The 19,652-nt window shown below is 43.7% G+C and overlaps 1 protein-coding gene across 2 annotated transcripts in view; it reads right to left on the reverse strand.

Annotated features, from left to right (window-relative positions):
• Positions 1–13,954, reverse strand: part of PIP4K2A (phosphatidylinositol-5-phosphate 4-kinase type 2 alpha) — a 107,424-nt gene extending 93,470 nt beyond the window's left edge. For both annotated transcript variants that reach the window (XM_084209505.1, XM_084209504.1), the window contains exon 1: positions 13,632–13,954. In XM_084209505.1, the coding sequence (XP_084065631.1) occupies positions 13,632–13,772 (141 nt within the window). In that variant the 5' untranslated portion in view covers positions 13,773–13,954. The remainder of the gene's footprint in view (positions 1–13,631) is intronic.
• Between the last annotated feature and the right edge of the window lie 5,698 nt (positions 13,955–19,652).

Here is a 19,652-nt window from a genome sequence, read left to right on the forward strand (position 1 = left end):
TTTAGTTGCCTAGCATTTCTTGTATATACATCTTAAAAACATCTCCCCTAAAAGACTGATCTTGAAACTGGCAATATCAAAGTTGTCAGATTTTATTGCTTCTTTTCTTGACACAGAAAGCACAAAAACGACTAAGTGTTGAGAGACTTGGTATCTGTTGTTAGAGGACAACAAGCTCAAGAATAAAGAGGCTTATTAGAATAAGGCTACTGGTAAAACCTATAGAAGTAGTAACTTCAAGCAGCAGCTGACAGATTTCACTTTTTCATCTATTGCTCCTCCTCTTGAGGATCACCATTACAACCTTCCAAGTTTCAAAATCACTACCCTCCATGCACTGAAAGAAACCAAAAAGAGTCCCAAAAAGGAACTATGTGAACTATGCCAGTTCACAGCTGGCATAGACCTAGGCTTAGCCTTATCTCTGCAGCAAGGCATCACACAGCTCAACTCCCAGTGTGCTCTCCTGCCCACTGTTCCCAGCTGTGCTTGCATCCCATTCCTGTCCTTTCTGCTCTCCCCTGCTTGCCCTCACACAGCATTAGCTTTCAGCAGGCAAGCAGCTGACCCAGCTGACCAGCACACACACTGCAGCAGCTGAGCTCACCCGTGGAAAGGACAGGTTGTAGGGAGGCCCACACTCACAATGAAGCCATGCTTTTATATAACAACTTGGCCAGAAATCAGAGAAAGACAACTGAAAGCCATGTAAATCCCCAAACAAAATCCCCTGCTAGTCTGCAAAACACCCTTCCTCTTCCACATGTGGAGAGTGAAAGTACAATGCCAGCTTTAGAGCTTTGGAAATCTTCAGGAATGAAGGTATTACACTACAGTGTTACTGGTGTCAGGTTAAGTTATTTCATACTTCCTGACCTTACGTACGCCTTGGAGGGGGGAGGGGGGGAGGAGAACCAATAAATAATTTAAATAGTTCATTACTAAATCACCATGGAAAATTAACATGATTAAATGTCTTCGGTTTCATAGTGCTGGAGCTAAGTGACAAGGAAAGTGTCACTTAGGTAGAAGATGTTTATACTAACACAGGATATCTTTTATATTTACAATAGAGTCATGCAACAATTTTGCAGTCATGGCCTGGGTAATTGAAGATGACTAACAATGTTGTGAAGTTTTCACTGGTGGTTAAGCTTAACTCGGCTTTGAAGTAATCATGCACAATTTTTTAATTCATTCTAATTTATGATGACAATTACCATTCCAAAACTTAAGACATCCACAGCATAGGCACCTCTCTCAGGGTGATCAGTCACCCAGCATAGCCACCTCTCTCCAGGGTGATCAGTCACCCTGGATGCTTTAAGAGCAGATTTCAGTGTCCACGACCTGTGCCAGCTTGACTGGCTCAAAGGCAGAGCTGCAGGCTGGATTTGTTTGACTGCACTTCTATCACTGCTCCATTTACCATGCCCCTCCAAGGTGGCTGCAAAGCTGTCTGCTTGCTGGGGGTGCTGTGAAACAGGTACCTTGTGCAACAGTGAGCGCTGCCAACTCCACCAGTCACATTCTCCTGAGCACTTTCCTTTGTGCATTACTTATGCAAATACATGTAAATACACAGGATCTCAAAGCTTTAGGAAACACTTCAGAAAGCAATAAGTTAATTAGGCAGGAAATCAGCTTATCTGTCCTGGAAGTGACAGTAAAATTCAACAATACCACTCCTTTGGACAGTCCATTAAAAAAAATTAAAACTTGCATGCTCCCCTCAGTTATTTAGCAGCAGTGCTGTGACTCACTGCACACTGTTTATTTTATGTTCAAAGAGTCCAAAAGCTGAGCATTTTCACTCCTGGTTTGTCTGGTCCCTTTTATCCACCCTACCTCAAGCTCTGAGACTTTAGATATATCTGAAAACTCAAATGAAACCGCATGCTTTTTAAAGAGTGGTCCCGAAGTCTAGCACAAATTGTAGAGATAGCAGCATGGCATAACTACATCAACAGCTATGCCATACCAAAGTTTAGCATTCCTGGACAAAACAACAACTGAGAGATCATTTCCACAAACTAAGTACCCTATATGGTTACAGCCCACAGAACTGTATTTCAAGGAGTTGACATACTCAAGGAGTATTTCTCACTTGAGGAGACAGACAGACACTACTACCTAAACAACTACTATCGCATGGTGTGGAAAAGCAGGGTGCATCAAAACCATGGAGCAAGGCTCCACACACACTCCATAGTACTTAGGAAGATTTTGTATCCCTCAGCAGAGCTGCGCAGCATGGGAGATTACACAGCAACTTCTGTGAAAAACTAATATTCAAGTAAGGGGAAAACCATAGCAAGCATGAATCTGACAAACCAATTCTGAGCTCAGACTTGCTAGCTAATGAAGTAAAGGTAAGTAAGTAGTAGAGAAAATGTAGCTCAAGCATCATGCTTTATCTTGGCTCTCAGTTGCCTCTTCCACCTACTTGAAGCCATAGTATTAGATTTCATCATCCAAATGATCCATGCCAGCTCACACCACTATTTGAGTCTGTTTGCAACAGCAGGTGACAAAAATCAGGGAAACCTTTGCAGTAAAACTATTCATCTTTACAGGTAGCTATACAACTTGATCTTGAGAACTCCACACAACCAAATCTATGTTCTTCCTTTAATAAAGGTCTAGGTTTTTATTACTTAAATACAGTGCTTCCCATGTCAGAAATCAGTGTGTCACAAATTATCTCATTTCAAAGCCTTTAACCAGCAAGTCAAATGTTCATAGAACATTTCAAATTCTCACACTTTTTCGAGGAATAGGCTATATGTATTTCAAGACTATCAGCAAAACACAGACAATCCAGGTTCTTTTTAGTTTTGCTTATCAAAAGGCCACTATTGGTCAGAACACAAGTCTGACTGAAAAACAAGCAATCCTGAAATCTCAGTTATGTGCTTATATGTGACAGATCTCCTGGATGATGTCTTCAATTCAAAAGGGGTCCCATGGCAACACAAGTAAAACCAAGCCAGTTACTTCAGGTGTTACTTTCCACCACCTGAATAACGGATGCCTATGCCTTTGTGTCCAGGTTCCACCAGACATCTTGGCCAACTCAACTCCATAAAGTTACACCCATTAAAATATGATGGTTTAAATCAATTTCACCTTGTAAAAAAAGCCCCACAGGATCTGTTAAGCTGTGAATGCAGTTTTAAAGTGAATTTTAGCCTCACATATTATTGAGATAATCATATGCACATAGTAACAGCATGAATTACTGTCTGCCAGCTAGACATATTTCTAAATCCTTCATCTGTTTTTCATTTCTGAACTTTTCAGCATTGTGCTGCCACTAGAACAGTATTCTACCTTGTGACAAAAATCAAACAAGAATGTTTTCATGACACTAGTAAGTCTTAAGGCACATGGATAAAACAAGCATTTTTACATGTCAAATACTATAAGGATGGCTTAACAGCTTCAGCAAAACAAAGACACCCCTCAAACGACCAATCATTACACATTCTCCTGTACAACAGTTAGAAACATGGCTTTTCAGGAAAGAGTCTCTAGATTTTGAAGGGCATTTATAATGGGGTGAAGAAGACCTCAGGCACATTGCTCTAGAGTAGTGAGCAAGAAGCATTGTAAAAGAGTTATCACCCATCAGAACCCAATAAATCTGCATCTTTCAGGTGATCAGCACATCATGCAGGAGCAACCACTACTTTCAGGCTCTTCCAGTAACTTCTTAGGTGCTTAACCTTTTATTGTGAAGCAAGTCATGTTCAGCCAGGAACCTCAGCAAGTCGTTCACTGGAAAATTAAAAACTTGACTTAAATATTTAAGTCCGGGAGATTTCCTCAACAAGACAGGAATATTAAAAATAGCCTATGGAATGGCATCTTCCAAGGAGAAACTTGCAATATACTTCTTTGATACAGTCATTGAGTAGAAAAATAATGTCTGAAGAGTAAAGTGAACTAAAAGCACCCATACCAACACTAGGTAACTTTTTAACATGGGGAAAAAACCTCAGCAGGTGGGAGAGATTGTTGAGAAGAAGAGAAATCCACCACACTCACACCAAGATAAAGGCATACTGCATTACCAATAGTCAAAATACTCAATATTTCAATACTGTTTTGCTTTGATGTACTGCAACAGAACAATCAGAAGAGTGATGGGGAGTGCAGGATCCTGTGAGCTCACAGACATCTGAAGCCTATTAACAACCCTGAGCCAACATAGCCTGAAGGACATTGCTCGCTCAAATGAAATAACCAGCCACAACTGCCTGCAGCTATAGGTAGAAAGAGAAAGCAGCATTGTTGAATCAGCTGAAGCCCAAAATAACAGCTGGAAAAGCTGCTATATCAGGAACAGAATGAGCAAGAGGTTCCAAAATCAGTGGCTGCAGTGCTTTCTGCCTGCAAGCAGGTACACAGGTTTGTTAACAAGCACTGTGGTTTTGTTTCTGTAAATGACTTTTACCACTTGTCTTCTGTAAGCCTGAGGAATATCCAGAAAGCTTTTCTTGTGTGGTCCTGTCCACCGTGTCATCACAGGAGAAGGCTGGTTAACATACCACACACTGCAAAGCAAATAATGAGTCAGACTGAAAGCACATTAATCTGACAATTCTGCTTAAGACCTTAAAGAATTATTAAACGAGAAAATTTCTTTTCAATTCTCCTCTGCTACTAAAGGCAGGGGGAACACAAACTGAGAGCAGCAGGGACACCCTAATTAGCATCAACCCCAAGGCACTGCACAGGAAGCTGGTGTCAAGCATCTGACACCACATTTCAGTTTGAGTGAGTCATTTCTAAGCCCTCTACCTGCAAGTTTGCTGTGACTGAGGAGGTTTGGAATGCACTTTCCAGTAAAGTCAGCTTGTCTGAAACTGCTGTCTTTCCCAGAGAGAAAACCAGCTCTTTTGAACAGCCAGCTGAGACAGCATGTGTTGGTAAGTCCTTCCTCTTCCAGAAATAAAAATAGATATCCCATTCCTCAACTCAACTGTTTTCTCAATTTTTGGTATTTTGCAACTTGGTCTCCCACAACTAGCTTTATGCTCAGCTCAAAATACAAAAAGTCAGAAAGACCAAAGTGGGAGCTCAGAGATTAGCAACCTTGCTTTTGTTATGTCAATCTTCCAACTTTTGCTCAGCTCCAGGAAACCATAATACATGAGATTTGCACATTGTAAAGGGCCTCAACAACCACAAACTTTAACAACTATTTCTCTCTCAACTCCTCTAGAATGTTTTGTTATAATCACTGAGAACCCAACCCACAAGGGTCACACCACACCATAACACCAATAAACACTAACTACAGAAAATTTACATTTCTGATAGAGAAAAGCATATTGAACAAATAAAAAGCACAGCCAGGAACACCGACATCATAACCTGGTGTACCAAAAATGTTTTTGTTACCCACATCATCTAGTAAGGGTCTGAACAACATGGCTTGTTGTTCAGAGGCTTGGCACCACAAGCTAATCAGATATTTCTCAATTTCAGTTCAATACAGTAAAACTATTAATAAACCATTTTCTTTTAACTGGTCTTTGCCTAACCAAGTTGGGTATTTTCCTCCCTCCCCCAAAAAACCCCAAAATACCCCCTCTCCCCCCAACAAAAAAAGTCAGTGACTGTTACAGCCACATACTTGATAGGCTGCAGGAGACTATTTAAAGGTAGGATTCTCAAGAATTGTTATTGTTTAGACATTCTTTCAGATGCTGACAGTTACCTCTAAAAGCAACCACAAAACTCCAGCCCCTAGGAAACCATTACAGCTTTTCTGAAGACATTCGGTCTCTGGATATGATGACGTGAGAGAGTTTATCATGTTCTAAAAACCAAGAGTGTAGAGATGACCAGAAACCATTGGGTGCCATATAGTCACTCAATGTGTTTTATAGTTTTGTCTTTTTCAAAATACCATATTTCAAGAGACTAAAATCGTTGAAAAAGGTCTCCTCATTACAAGTGCAGAATCCAGTGAGAGTTCTCTACTCGAGTGGATGTTTTTACTGCGGACAACAGTTTAACTTGAGGTTATTACACATGAAACTGAGCTATAGACAGGAGACAAGAGGTCAAAGAGCCCACTCCAGAGCTATACAAGTCCCTCCAACTGTCTTAAGCTGCTATAAAAACTCATCTCTAAGCATACATACTCCAGATCTTCCCTTTATGCTCCCTGCAGTGTTTGCAATTCCTCTTTTCAGCTGGCACTGACGCTTACGAATACGGCCTTTTGTGGTACGCAACTCCTACCCCATTCACTCTTCCGCATTTCTTTTTCTGTTAGTGTATCTCCTCAGATGAACTTGCCATAGGATCAGACCAGTACCAGAGAGAATGGAAACCAGTCCAGCAGCCCCAGCTTCAGCAGCCTTCAGTACTATGGAGGTTGTAGTTTGTCTAACCTTACACTAGCTTAAAGTGGCACATCCTTACAAGGAAGTTATTTTCCTGTCTCTTCTGTTTTTGCATCAACTCCACATTCTTTTTACTGGCACAGCTGTTTGCATAGCTGGACCGTGAACTTCAATGAATTATGGTCCATCTAAAAAACTCCACAAAATGTATTATTTTTGCCAGATTATTACTTCAGAGCTGAGTAATAAGGAAAACAGATATGGCTGAACTTGTTAACCAGGAAGACTGTAATGGCAGAGATTGATAAAATGCAAACACCATCATATGCTGTCCCACAACTCTGCTATGCCTAAGACATCAGGAGGAAGATGAGGAAAAGTGAGACTAACCCAGTTAGCTCAAGCTGAAAGGTGGTTCTTGGTTCTTTAAGACTCAATCTCACCAAGGAGCTCCACAGGCTTTCTAATAATGGCACATAAGGGAATGTGATTTTTCAGTTTTGTCTTACAATCTAAAAGGATCACACGTATACTCACAGTCGTGTTAAGAATGTTAGAATTGCCTTGGGAAGTTACAATGCACACGAAAGAGCTGGATTAGACTAATTACCTTGCTTCAGTACACAAGGTAGCTGTTCCCCAAGCCTGATGAAAATCAAGTACTCTAAAAGGTGTACGGCCATTAAGTACTTCTATTGCAAACTATCCAACCCCATCCTTTGAAGATAAAGCTAACATTTTCTTTTCAGTTTAAGATCCATCACTAAAGCATTCAGTTACTTCAAACAATTTTCACAACACCCTTATTAAGCAATCTCTCAACACAAAACAAATTAACTTATTATAGAGGCTCAACAGGAAGATCATAAGACAGATGATCATGTAGCAAACCACATGCAAGAAGTCACTATCTCAACAATTCAAAGCTAACCCATTCCACCATACACCAGGATGCAGACTATGAAAACTAACAAGGTTTGTCATTCATTACCATCATAGCAGAGCAGCCATTTCTTAGACTGCTTCAACGATTTTGCTAAGTGCAAACACGTGAGTTACCAATAGTGAAAATGAGGAAGGGAAATCAGAACTTGGGTTAGATATTGCATAGTAAGTACCAAGTAAAAGAAATGGAAACACATGGAAATATACCTTGGAAGTAAAGATAAAATAATGAATCCATACTGGAGTATGGAAATGAATATGTACTACTTTCAAACCTTTACAACCTCATCGTTAACAACCAAGATGAGTAACCTCTCAAGTCAAGGTATCCATAAGCCAAAATGACTACAACTGCCAAGTGCTTAGTTTTGGCAAGATTACACTGAAGACCTGTAAATAATGAGTAGTTTCACCTTACTCTAAAGATGTCATGAGGTTGCACAACGTACAGCCAGCGCACAGATCCCTGAGGCACAAGATGTTTTCAAGGAAGAACAGAAAACAGGGCTGTAGAACAGGAACTGAATAATGGGGTGAGTCAGTTATTGTAAACAAAATTTGCCACCCTGAAACTACAGGAGGAAAACAAACATCTACCAGGCCCTGGCAATGGGCATAATGCAAGTGTCTGCTTTAATGAGCAAGGAATTAAAAAATAATACCCTAGAGACTCTTAAGGCATCTGGTGCAGGATACTCAAAAAAGAAAACTAAGTTGAGCCAACAGAACCAATTCATGCTGCCTATTTGCTTCATGGAACATTGTCCAGCCCTTTCTGCTGGGGTTACTGAAATTCCATTTCAAAAACCCACAGGAAAAAAAAAATGACCCTAGTCTTTGCAGCACCTTATCTTGTAGATTGGAAGAAACTACAGAAAGCAGTTTTGAAACTGCTGTCAGAGCTCTTTCATAGCTCTCCCACTCTCATCCCTAACAGAAGCTATTTTATGCATCCCTTTCAATAGTTTACAGAAGGACATAAAGTATCACTCCCATTTGTTTTTCATGGAGGCATGCTTACTACCCTTAGCCTAACCACAATATTTACAATTTATTTTTATTAGTCCATCCACTCAGTTGCAAAAGCAGTATCAAATTAATTTCTTCAGTACACAGAGCTTGACACCCAAAAAAAGAACTAAGTTTTCAATAAATAGCTCTTCCTGTTCTGCTTCCTTCTATATGCGAACATCTGGGCTGAGTGCCCAACTGACTAGTTTAAAATAGTTTTAATTGCTTTATTATCTGCTCTGATGTAATCAATGCTTTTTAATGCATTGCTTCTTCCAGCTTCTTAGAAAGAGCCTTCTCCCACAGTCTAATACCACCTTCATTAAACAACTCAAAAGATTTTTTTTTCTAAACTCATTGTTGAAAATCTTGATTAATACCTTTAGTTTTACTCTACCTTAGTTTTGAAAAACCACTTATAACACAGCTGTAGCAGTGATGTTCATCTGCATGAAACACAAATAGTAAGAACACACCTGACAAGTGATAAGTAGCCCTCCCCACCCAAGACAGTTTCCAACCAACATGCTGAACTGACAGCCAGTGCCATGAGTCAGTATTACAGTTCCATATGCTCAGGGTGTCACTAGTCACATCATCATTTATGACTATATTAAGAATATGGACACAGAAGGTATCAGTTCCTGTAACTTTTGAAGGCACACCACTAGTACCAAGTGCTGTAGGCTTGTTTTGGTAAACCGATCTCACCCTTTTTTTAATGAAAACTAATCATAAACATGGAGTTTGTATTCCAGAGGGCATCACCTAGTTTTCAATTACTTAGGTTTCATCTTCCTACAGAACAACTCAATAACACTTTTTCAGTGTCATTTTCCTACATGTACCATGTATCAGGACAGAAGGTTTCTAGGTAAATCAGGACTAAGAAAATTGATTTATGCCACAACCAAGAGGTTCCATTTAACCTAACATGCTCTCCAGTGGCATGTTAAAACATAAGGACAAGTATTAATTAAGTAAGCTACTTGTGTATTTGTCTGGATGGAAGTTCCTAGCAGAAAAGACCAGTATACCAGCTAAGAAAATCCCCAAACTGAAAACTGACTAGAACAGACATTTTGTAGCTTTATGCAGATACAGAAACATTCTTAAAGGGATCAAATATATCTTACTGTATGAGAGGGGAAGAAAGATGCATTTACTCGACATGCTTCCCCCCCCCCCCCCCCCCCCCCAGTTTCTAACTCTAAGGTGAAGGAATCCAAGAGGTACACTGACAGATTGGAGTCCCACGGCTCTCTCTTCATTACTCTGTCCTGGTCTTGCTCCACTTCTGTTAAAAATATCAAGCAAGAATACAAGGAACAGTGCAACAGTAGCATGAAGCTCACAGTGCCTCATGTGAGTAGCTGAAGAAGGTCATGGAGTTCACTGTGTGTTGAATTCTTTAGCCACAGAATTATACACTCCTTCTGATGTACTCCACAAAGTGCTGGGGGGGAAGTAATTTTATCCATGTATTCTTGTTTCTCCACACTTGCTTATTAGGCAGCAAGTGCCATTGAGAAGTCAGGCACAGTTAAATTTTTGGATCAGCTTGTAATCATCCAAGAAACAGATGGTGATTACAGATTCCAGGGGCTGGGGGTGTGGGGGGGCTGTTTGTTTTTGGTTTAGTGTTTTTTTTTTTTTTTTAACTTATACAGTATGCTCAATAACTTCATTAGGTATTCACGCTCTTCTCCTAAATACATTTAATGATTGACACAGTAGGCAAGCTCTCCAGCAGTCTGTTCTTTACCTCAAAATTAGTTACAAAAAAACCCACTTGTATTAGTTTTCTGCCATCTTTCACGGTGATGTTTTGAAGGACCTAAGCCTACAAATTCCCAGCTTTCCTAACAAGCAGGCAATCAATTCTAGTGAGAGCACACCATCATTGTGCCTGGGATGATTATCACAGGATGCAGAAAACACAGAATCTGTGGCTTTCATTTTCAGGCACAGAAAACAAGATGCATGCCACCTTCCTTCCCTCTCCTCCTTCCTACCGTTGTTGGAAATTCAGCAGCATTGACAATATAGAGGTAAGAATGTTATTTACCACATCGGTTGTAAATTAAGGTGCACAATTATGGTGCTAGCTGAAAATACAGCTTTAAGTCATACTAACCACTGAGTTTAAATATTTATTTCAGTAGCACAGCCAGATTATCTTTGACACAGAGTAAAAGACCAAGATAAAATCAACTGTTAATGATGCAGATGCCTGCAAGATCCAAGCAGTGACAATTAGTCTTTGCTGCTACAAGTCATCAGTATTATAATCAGATCTACAAAATGGGACACAGTTGCTTTCCCTTTCACTTAGCAGCAAGCTTCATTCTACAGCATATGTCGGAACACTGAGAAATGAATTTACAGCTCTGAAACTGAACACATTTTTTCTTGCTTCGTAAGACACTGGGTAACGTTCACATGTTCTCCTCTCACATGCCCTCTGAAGTTTACTGAATTTGACTGTACTACCAAGCAGGATTTTACATTAGGTATCTCTCTACTTCTACCTAAACAGCAACAGCAAGTTACTTGCCGTTTCTTGAATGTGTGGGTAATTGATAAGAACCCGGGGTAACAGCCTCCACAAATTTTTCCCCCCATTAAGAATTCACACCTCTGCTGCCAGCCCTCAGCTTTGTGACACCAATGTTTAGGTTTTCCCTTTAGAGACATGTTTCCTTCTAGGACAGGAGAGTTAAGACAACAGTTTGTTGGGGTTTTTTTTCTTAACTTCTTAACATTCAATTTCAAACTCTGAAAATCCTCCAAAACTCAACAACCAAGTTTAGTCCTAAGATTAAAAATCTAATAAACCTGCAGAAAAATAATCTTTTTCCTTTTTCATCTTCACCAAGTGTTTCCTTTCAAAACATGCAGCAATATCAGAAACATAGGAACTGAATCTCAGTTCACTGTTTCAATATATATACTCATTCCCCAAGACAGTTAGTAAGACTCAGAGACTTCTATTGTCTCATTAATTGACAGGCACTACAGGCAGTCTTAAATATAATTTTTCAGATGATTACTGTGTTCTAAGTTTAATTACTCCCATAATGTACTATGATGTATGCTCTTAGTCTAGCCTTTGCTTATGGATTTCTGTTTATTCTGCTAAGAAACCTAAGGATTCCTAATTCCTGTTCTTAATTAATCCACACATATTGTTTGTATTTCTCCCACGAGAAACTCTTATTTGTGATAACAGAGTTAAAGCAGGCTGCACACTTATTTTCATTTGCTGGACATTGCCACATGAAGCATTACAAAATGACAGGAAAAGCATCTAACAGAGAAGCCTGCAACACTTCAATGCTGCATTCTTGGCCAAGAAGAGATGTTTAATTTGGACGCATCAAATTAACTTTTTTTCCATGCTCTCTCATTCAGCAGGATTTCACTTTCACAGGGCCTCCAAGCATTACTCATGACTACATTTTGCAATGGGGTAAGGAAATGAAATGCCATCTGCAGAACACAACAGATATTCACACCTACAACCATCACCTTCATGTGAATGTGAAACCTCTTTTCTCTGAGCCTGTAGTGTTGCTGGTGTTGTTTTTTTGAGCCACTCCAATGAGAGGATTTCAGTTCACAATTTTGCATCTTCTGTGCATGAACTAACACACTTTATTACATTTTCTGCTGGGAACAGCTATGCACACTACAGCACATGACTGCAGGACAGTGAGGATCGCATATGGTGTTGTATTTGTCACTATATACTTGGTTATTACTTGTAGTGAAGAGGTCTTTCCTCTAAAAGTAGTGGTATTTCCACTGTGAACTCACAGGGCAATGAGCTGTTGCAACAGGAAGATCTCTGCTTTCATCAGTGATCTTCTCCCTCTCTCCTCAGGGAGATAGTGAACAGCTAGCACATGCTGCCATTCAGCTCGAGTCTCTCACCCTGTAATTACCAGCTTGCTTTCTTTCATTAAAGAGGCCTGTTTGGGAATTTTCTATAAGACCAGCCGCTACAAAAGGAGCAAAAGAAATGTGTGTATTTAAGCTCAAATCAGGCAAACAGAATATAATGCACTTCCGCAAAAAAGATATTTCTGCTTTGTAGATAAATAACTACTCAGTTCATGACATAGGATGTCACTGCTCACAACTGACCTACAGAAAACTTGAAATCCTTTATCACCATTTCCTACGGACTCACACTGCTACCTTAAGCAGACTATCCAACTTCACTGAAGCTTCTCCTCTGTCTGGTACACACAGCCAAAGCATTTCCCCATGATCCTCACTTCAGGCACTGTGCTGTTTAACATCACTCTAACAGAGCTCAATCTTGATGCACAGACTCCACGCTTTGGGCAAAAATTACTCAAACATCCACAGAGGTAAAAAACTCATGGGATATGGATGTGCAGGAAACAAAAGGAATAGTAATACTACAGACTTCTCTGTCGGTTTCATGCGGCCGTTTCAAAATTGGTAGTCTGATCTCAAATTGCACACTGACATTCTTACAGGCTCGTTACTCAGCAGCAGGCGTAACCCATGCTAACCCGACACAGGCGTACAGGCTTCGCTCCGCCAGCAGAAGGGAATACGCTCTTTGCTCAACTATCCTCATACCCGATTTTTGGCGATCTTTGGGCCCTACACTTTTAACCTGCCATGGTGACTATTTAAAGATGCAAAGCTGCGACCTGAACCTCGTAATGCCCAAACCATGTGACATCTTTACCAGGCTCCTAATTTTAACGCAGACCATCGCCCGGCCGGGGGTTCTCCCGGAGCCCGGGCCGCCCGTCCCCGCAGGGTGATGGAGCACTTCGCAAATGGTGCAGTTCTGCCGCCTTACCACACCGAGCCCTTCCTCTTCCCCTCCCCCGCGCACACCGGCAGCGGACACTTGCACGGACACGGGACGAACTTGGCCAGTTCCCACTGATAACCGGGGTTTTTCCCAACTGCAGCACATCCATGCGACGCCCGCGCGCGGCCGGCGGCAGGAGCGGAGCTACTCGGGCTCCGCTCGCAGCACCGTCCCCTCCCGGGCACCTCCCGCCCGCTGCCACCGAGCGGAACCGCGGGGCCAAAGGGCGGACGCGGGCTACCGCAAGCACCCCGCGCATCACCCGCGCCCGGGCACGGCACCGCAGCCGCTCCGCGCCGCACACCCCACGCTCGGTACCGCGCTCCCGGCCCCGCCGGGCGAGGGGCGACAGCCGGCGGGGGGCTCCCGGCGGCACGTGCCTGCCCCGGTCCCGCCCGTGCGATGCCCCAGCGAGGCGGGCGGGCTTGTGTGGGTCGAACGGCGGCGCTTACCGAGTGGTTGACCCCCCACATGAGGACGCTGAGCAGCGGGTCGCTAGCCCGGAACAACTTCACTTTTTGCGCCACGAAGTGCTTTTTCTTGGTCTTGGTTTTACTCGCCATGACGGGCACGATGCTGCTGGGGGCCGCCATGGCGCTGCCGGCGGCAGAGGTGGAAGGGGATGGTGTGGGGTAGAGCGGTGGGCGGGCAGGAGAGAACGGCAGGGGCGGTCAGCGCCGCAGCCCCGCGGGCAAGCGGGCGGCGGGCGGGCAGCCGCGGGACGCCGGGCGCATCCCGGCCTGGCGGCTGAAATGGCCCCGCTCGGCGCGGCGGCCCCGCCCCGCCCCCCCCGCGGGGAGCGGCCGCCGCCCGCCCGCCACGCACCGCGCGCCCGCCCCGCCCCCGCGGGAACCGCGGAGCGCCGGCTCTGCCGCCCCACTGCGCATGTTCCCCGCGCGCGGCGCCTGCGCGGCCGCGGGCAGTGAGGCAGGGGGGCCGCCCGCGCCTCCTGCCCCTCAGGGACGGGGGCCTGCGGAGGTGGGGCCGCCGCGGCCCCGCCCCGGGGAGAGGGTGGCTGTCGTCCGCTGCTCTCCGGCCCTTACGCCCATCGCCAGCCCACTGAGAAACCAAACCTCCCTTCGCCCTACTCTTTAGCTAGCTAGTCACACCGTAATTCGGTACAGTTTATGTGATAGTTACTCCGGTTGCAGTTCCCTCTCTGTAGAGGGATCTGTAGCAATGAGAGGGATCTCTGCGGCAGGGCTTTGCCGGCTGCTCCCGCCCAGCCCGGCTCCATGAGTAGAGCGGTTCCTTACAGCCGCCGTGCAGCAAAGACAGAAAGCTCGGTCCCCTGCTAGAGTATTGCACCCTGTAACCTCACTGTGCTGTTACGCCCCCAGCAGAATGTTTCTTCATTGCCTCCATGGCCACAGAGGATGTGGTCAATGACAGGAGACATCCTGCAAAGGCACATCTGCCCAGCTCAGAAATACCAAACACCACGTACAGTATTGCTCTGCTGTACGATGAAGAGCTCAATAACATCTGCCATCGCTGTTCGGGGTCAGTACCCACGGGTACATGGAGCATACAGCTCCCGTGCCTTTACAAGAACTCATACATCCACTTCTGAATAACACAAACTGACCTGCCTGCTGTAGATCTTGCTTGCTTGTTCATTGCTTCAGCAAGGTGACCAGATCCTTAGGGAGAAGCAAGAGCAGGGCAGCTCCATGAGGTGGACAAACCACAAGTGAGGGTCATCCCACTGCAACCAGTGCCCTCAGTGACAAGGCACGGGCCCACACTCAGTGGGCAAGGTGCTGGCAAGCGCACACATCACATCAGCAGTCCCAGAGAGGCTGAGGAGATGAATCAGGTCCATCCAGGAAGGCACAATGTCAGCACAGGGTCTATCCAGAGCCAGAAACAGAGGTGCAGGCAAGCTGCCTATGAGAGAGACCCAAGGTATAACCAGAACACAAAGCTGGAGACAGGCATACCTACAACGTAGCTCAGGCAAAGACCTAAACTGTGCCCTACTTGAGCTTAAGGGGAGGTCCTGGGCAGAATGTGTTCCCAGGTGTGGCTGTTCAGGGCAACTAAGGTCAATACATGAGTCAGGGACCCCAACACAGGCGTACATAAATTTAAAAATGTGTTGCACATCTCCATTTCTCTTTTGCCATTGTGATCTCAACAGCAAAGTTATTTGTCATGCTGGAATCCAAAGCAGTAATGTTTAATCTCCCTCCTGCATAGAAACAGTTACTGGAATTTATTATATGGTCCCTTGCCTTCATCTTATGGAGAGTACAACAAAACAGAGATGTATTTAATTTTCTGTCCTTTTTTTTTTCCCCAGCAGAATTACTTAGGAGTTGCAAAGATACTAGACTGTAATTTTTGTTCTTGAAAATAGATTTGGCAACAAAAAAAATCTCTTATATTCTGCTGCAGTCAATGGAAGCAGCTGAGTAGTCAGCACCTTTGAATAAAAGCAGGTCACTTAGATGCCCAAATATAGATTTGAAGTCAGACTTTTGGAAAAGTTCAGTACCCATTTTATCCCTTACATTACACTTAGAATATGACATCTGAGCATTGTGCAGTGCTGCACACATCAACATGACTAACATATGCCACATATGTGGCTTCATCTTTCCAGAGTAAATCCATATAGTGAAGCATTTTGGTTTATAAATAATAAAAGTAGCAAACATTTTAGTAGGCTTTTTATAGGGAAGGCTGAAGAAGGAAGTTGCTCTTTTTTTCCAGAAGATTTTCTTGTCATCTTGGCGCAGATTCTAAAGAGCTCTTCCCTGCAAATATGAGATCTCACTAAAGAAAGTTATTTTATCAGAAGAACTAAAGATCTTGGCCCTAACAATTACAGCAATTTTTTTTTTTTTAAATTCAAGGGCCTGGAATATCTACATGACAAGGTCTGAAGCAAAGATTTGTCCTCTTCAATTTTAAGTGCCACAAAAAAAGATGGTTGCCTGTACTTGCCTTTCCTGTAGGAACCACTGTGGGCACAGGTTTTCCACTGAATCCACAATACAGATGCAGCTGGACTCAGGGGCCACTTGAAGAGACAAAACTTGATTACATTTGCAGCCTACACTCCTCTTGGGATGTCTTTCCCTCAAGTATAATCCTCTCCCTTAAAACAGAACAGTGGCTGAGGCCCTCCTGCCAGTGCCCACAGAAAAATTTTCCCAGTCCACTTCTTGCAGCCTAGACCTCCCTTTCAAACCTCATTTAACTCACCTTCCACTGGAGCTCCAGGGCTCTCTCTTCCCCAGTTCTAGCACTGACCCTGAGGGAAAATGTAATTTTATGCTGAGTCACAATGCAGGGTCCCAGCCATTGCCCACACCAAAATGTTGTCACAGCCACATTCTTCTCACAGTCTACCCTTTCCTTTGACATGTTCCCTTTTTAAGCTCCCTCCATCTGCAGCTCTAGGCTCTCTCTCCAAATGCCCACCTTAACACTAACACAGATCTTTAGACCAGGACCCCCAGCCAGTGCCCTCTATAAAATATTCTCCCTGCCACATTTGCTCTATCCCACACCTTTTTTTTTTTTTTAAGACCTCCTTTCTACTCAATTCCAGCTGCAGCTCCAGGTCCTCTGTGTCTCATAGCTCTAACCTTAAGCCTCAAACAAACCATATGCTGGGTTTTGGATGTGGTGCCAGTGCCCACACCAGGAAGTTCTTGCTGCCAAGTTCTTCTGGCAGCCTACACTTCCCTGGGACAGTCACTTTCTAGCTCTGAGCCAGCTGCAGCTGTTGTCCCTTTCCTTCTGTCAAACATAACCTCAAACCTCACCCTACACCTAGAAGTTATGTTGAACCTTGGACCAGGCCCCTCAGTCATTGCTTCCACCACCAAGTTTTTGCAGGCAGGCTATCCCTGTGCCCAACCTTTTCACTATCAGCTGCTCTCAAGCTTCCCTTCATCTGCAGCTCTAGGCTCTCTGGCTCCCAGTACCAGGCCTAACCTTCACGCAAGCTATATGGTGGACTTCAGACCAGGATTGGTCTGTAGAGCATCAGTCACAACAAAAAGTTCTTCTAACAAAGTTCTTCCTGCATCCCAGGTGTACTAGGCCTGTTCTAACTGCAGCACTACACTCTCTTGTCAAAAATAACCTCAGCTGTAACTGCAACCATAAGAGTAGGCTGGGCCTCCGACCAGGCAGCCCTGCCAAGTTCCTTGAACTTAGACTTCCCCTTAAAAGCCCTTCTCTAATTCCCCTCCTGCTGGAATTCTAGGCTGTCTGTTTCTCCCAGCCTTAACTCTAATCCTGATGTAAACATAACCAAATGCTGTCACCTCCCTTTTAATTCCCAAGCCAAAACAGTCTCCCAGCCAAGTTCTCTTAGCAGCCCATCTCCTTTCTAACTCAACTCTCAGTGCTCTGGGCTCTCTTTCTTTCAGCCCTAATTTTAACCCTAGGCTCTATTGTATTGTATTTGCATGGCAAGGTTTTGGTTGTGCAGGAGTCTATAGGGGTGGCTTCTGGGAGAAGATGCCAAGCCATGCTGGGGCAGTCTGCTCCTGAAGGACTTGCATCCTGCAGAAATGGGCCATGCTAAAGCAGTTTGTGAGCTACAGCCTGTGGGAGTGACTCCTGTTGGAGAAGTTCATGGAGAACTGTCTCCTGTAGGAGAGACCTCACATTGGAGCAAGGGAGGAAGAAGAAGAACAGAGCAGCAAAGACAGTGTGAGATGACCTAACCACAGGCACCCATTCCCCCACTTGGGGGAAAAGATAGATAAAATTGGCAGTGAAGTTGAACCTGGCTGGGAGGCTCCCCCTGTCCAGTTGAGGAGGGCAGTGAGACTGTATCTTGATGGGCTCCTGATATCCAGCCAAGGTCAACCCATCTCAGCCATATCAATAAACCCAACCCAAGGCTGAATCTCGGGCTAAAATTTACCTCGGGCTAGGTCAAACAGAAAACTTCTGGGAACAAAATTCTCCTTGCAGCTAACACTTCCAGTTATCCATTCTTTCACAGTCCCACTGCAGCAGAAGCTCATGGCTCCCCCTCTCAAGCCTAACCCTGACTAATCTCAGAGGCTGAGCTTCAGACATGACCCTCAGCTACTGCCCAGAACAAGAAGTTCTTGAAGCCAATTTCTCTTTGCAGCCCACCCTTCACTTTGAGAGCCCTCTTCTACCCTCTTCCAACTGTCTAGCCTTCTCCTAGGCTTTCATTTTTTCTCAGCCTATGACCACAGGGTGAGCCTTAGACTAGGACACCCCAACAATGCCCACACCAAAACACTTTCCCTTCCAAATTCTTTCTGCACTGTTTTTCTCTGAAGCCCTTTGTAAGCCCATTCCAAGTGAAGCACAGGCTGTCCTTCCCTCGACCCTAATACTAACTGTACCCTAATCCTGGCTGTAAGCTAAGCCTTAGAGACAGGTTCTCTGCAGAGATAGCAAACACACAATCCAGGTCTTTTCTTTGTTCCCTTATGCCTTAGGGGCAGTTTTGTGCAGGTGTGGGGGAAGTTTTATTTATACAGCCTGTCATGACATGGAAGTTGTATTTCAGTCCATTAAAAGATTTTTTTATAGCATGACACTGTGAGTATATGTTGCAGTCAGCATTCATGGTGCTTATACAGAAACGAGAGATGAAAGACCTTTGGGATCAGTATTTAAACGCACCAGAGCTAAGACTAAACCTGGTACCATGTTGCCTATGATGCCCATGGAGAGACATCTCCATTAGGAACCTGGTTTCGTGATGGACTTAGGAGTGCTAGGTTAATAGTTAGACTAGTTCTTAGAGGTATTTTTCAACCTAAAGGACTCTATAATTCTGTCTCTTGGATCACATATTTCCACAACTGCATTCATGCTGCATTGCAGGCAACACTGCTTTTTTTCACTTCACAGATAACTGGTCAACAAACTAACTTAAATGTTGTGATGATGGTCCAGGCACTAACAAAAAAATGAAGGGCCAAAATGTGACAGTAAAACCTCTTTTGAAGTTTCAGTGAGTCCTTAGCTGCATCTTAGAAATCTAGTCAGGATCTGGTTCCCATATAAAGCACTTAGGAAAATGGAGGAGGAGATTAATTCTCTGGGTTACTGTGCATTTCAAATCCTGACTGGCAGTTCCTACTCAGCTTTAAAGCAATCCACCCCTCAATATATACTAGTGTTTGAATGTCCAGTTTTTTGATAACTGAATGTAAAGCTTTTGCACTCCACAAGGACTGAATAAAAGAGCACAACCAGAGCAAACTCACACAGTTTGGAAAACTTATTAAACAGGTGTGATGCCACCAGTGGACTAAGCTGATCTTTTTACAAGCACAGAATGTACTCTGCTTCTCATGAAGTAGTTTGCTGTCTTTAATAGAACAGTGTGTATGAACAAGCATCAATGGAGACCAAAAAGAAGAGCCTCTAGGCTTGTAAAATGTAACAAAGTAGGATTGGGGTAAACTATTTATTTTGCATTGTCCAGTCTGCTCCATTTGTTCTGCCATTAGTAC

This window comes from Fringilla coelebs (genome assembly GCF_963513975.1).
Source record: "Fringilla coelebs genome assembly, chromosome: 1".
Classification (NCBI taxonomy): Eukaryota; Metazoa; Chordata; class Aves; order Passeriformes; family Fringillidae; genus Fringilla; species Fringilla coelebs.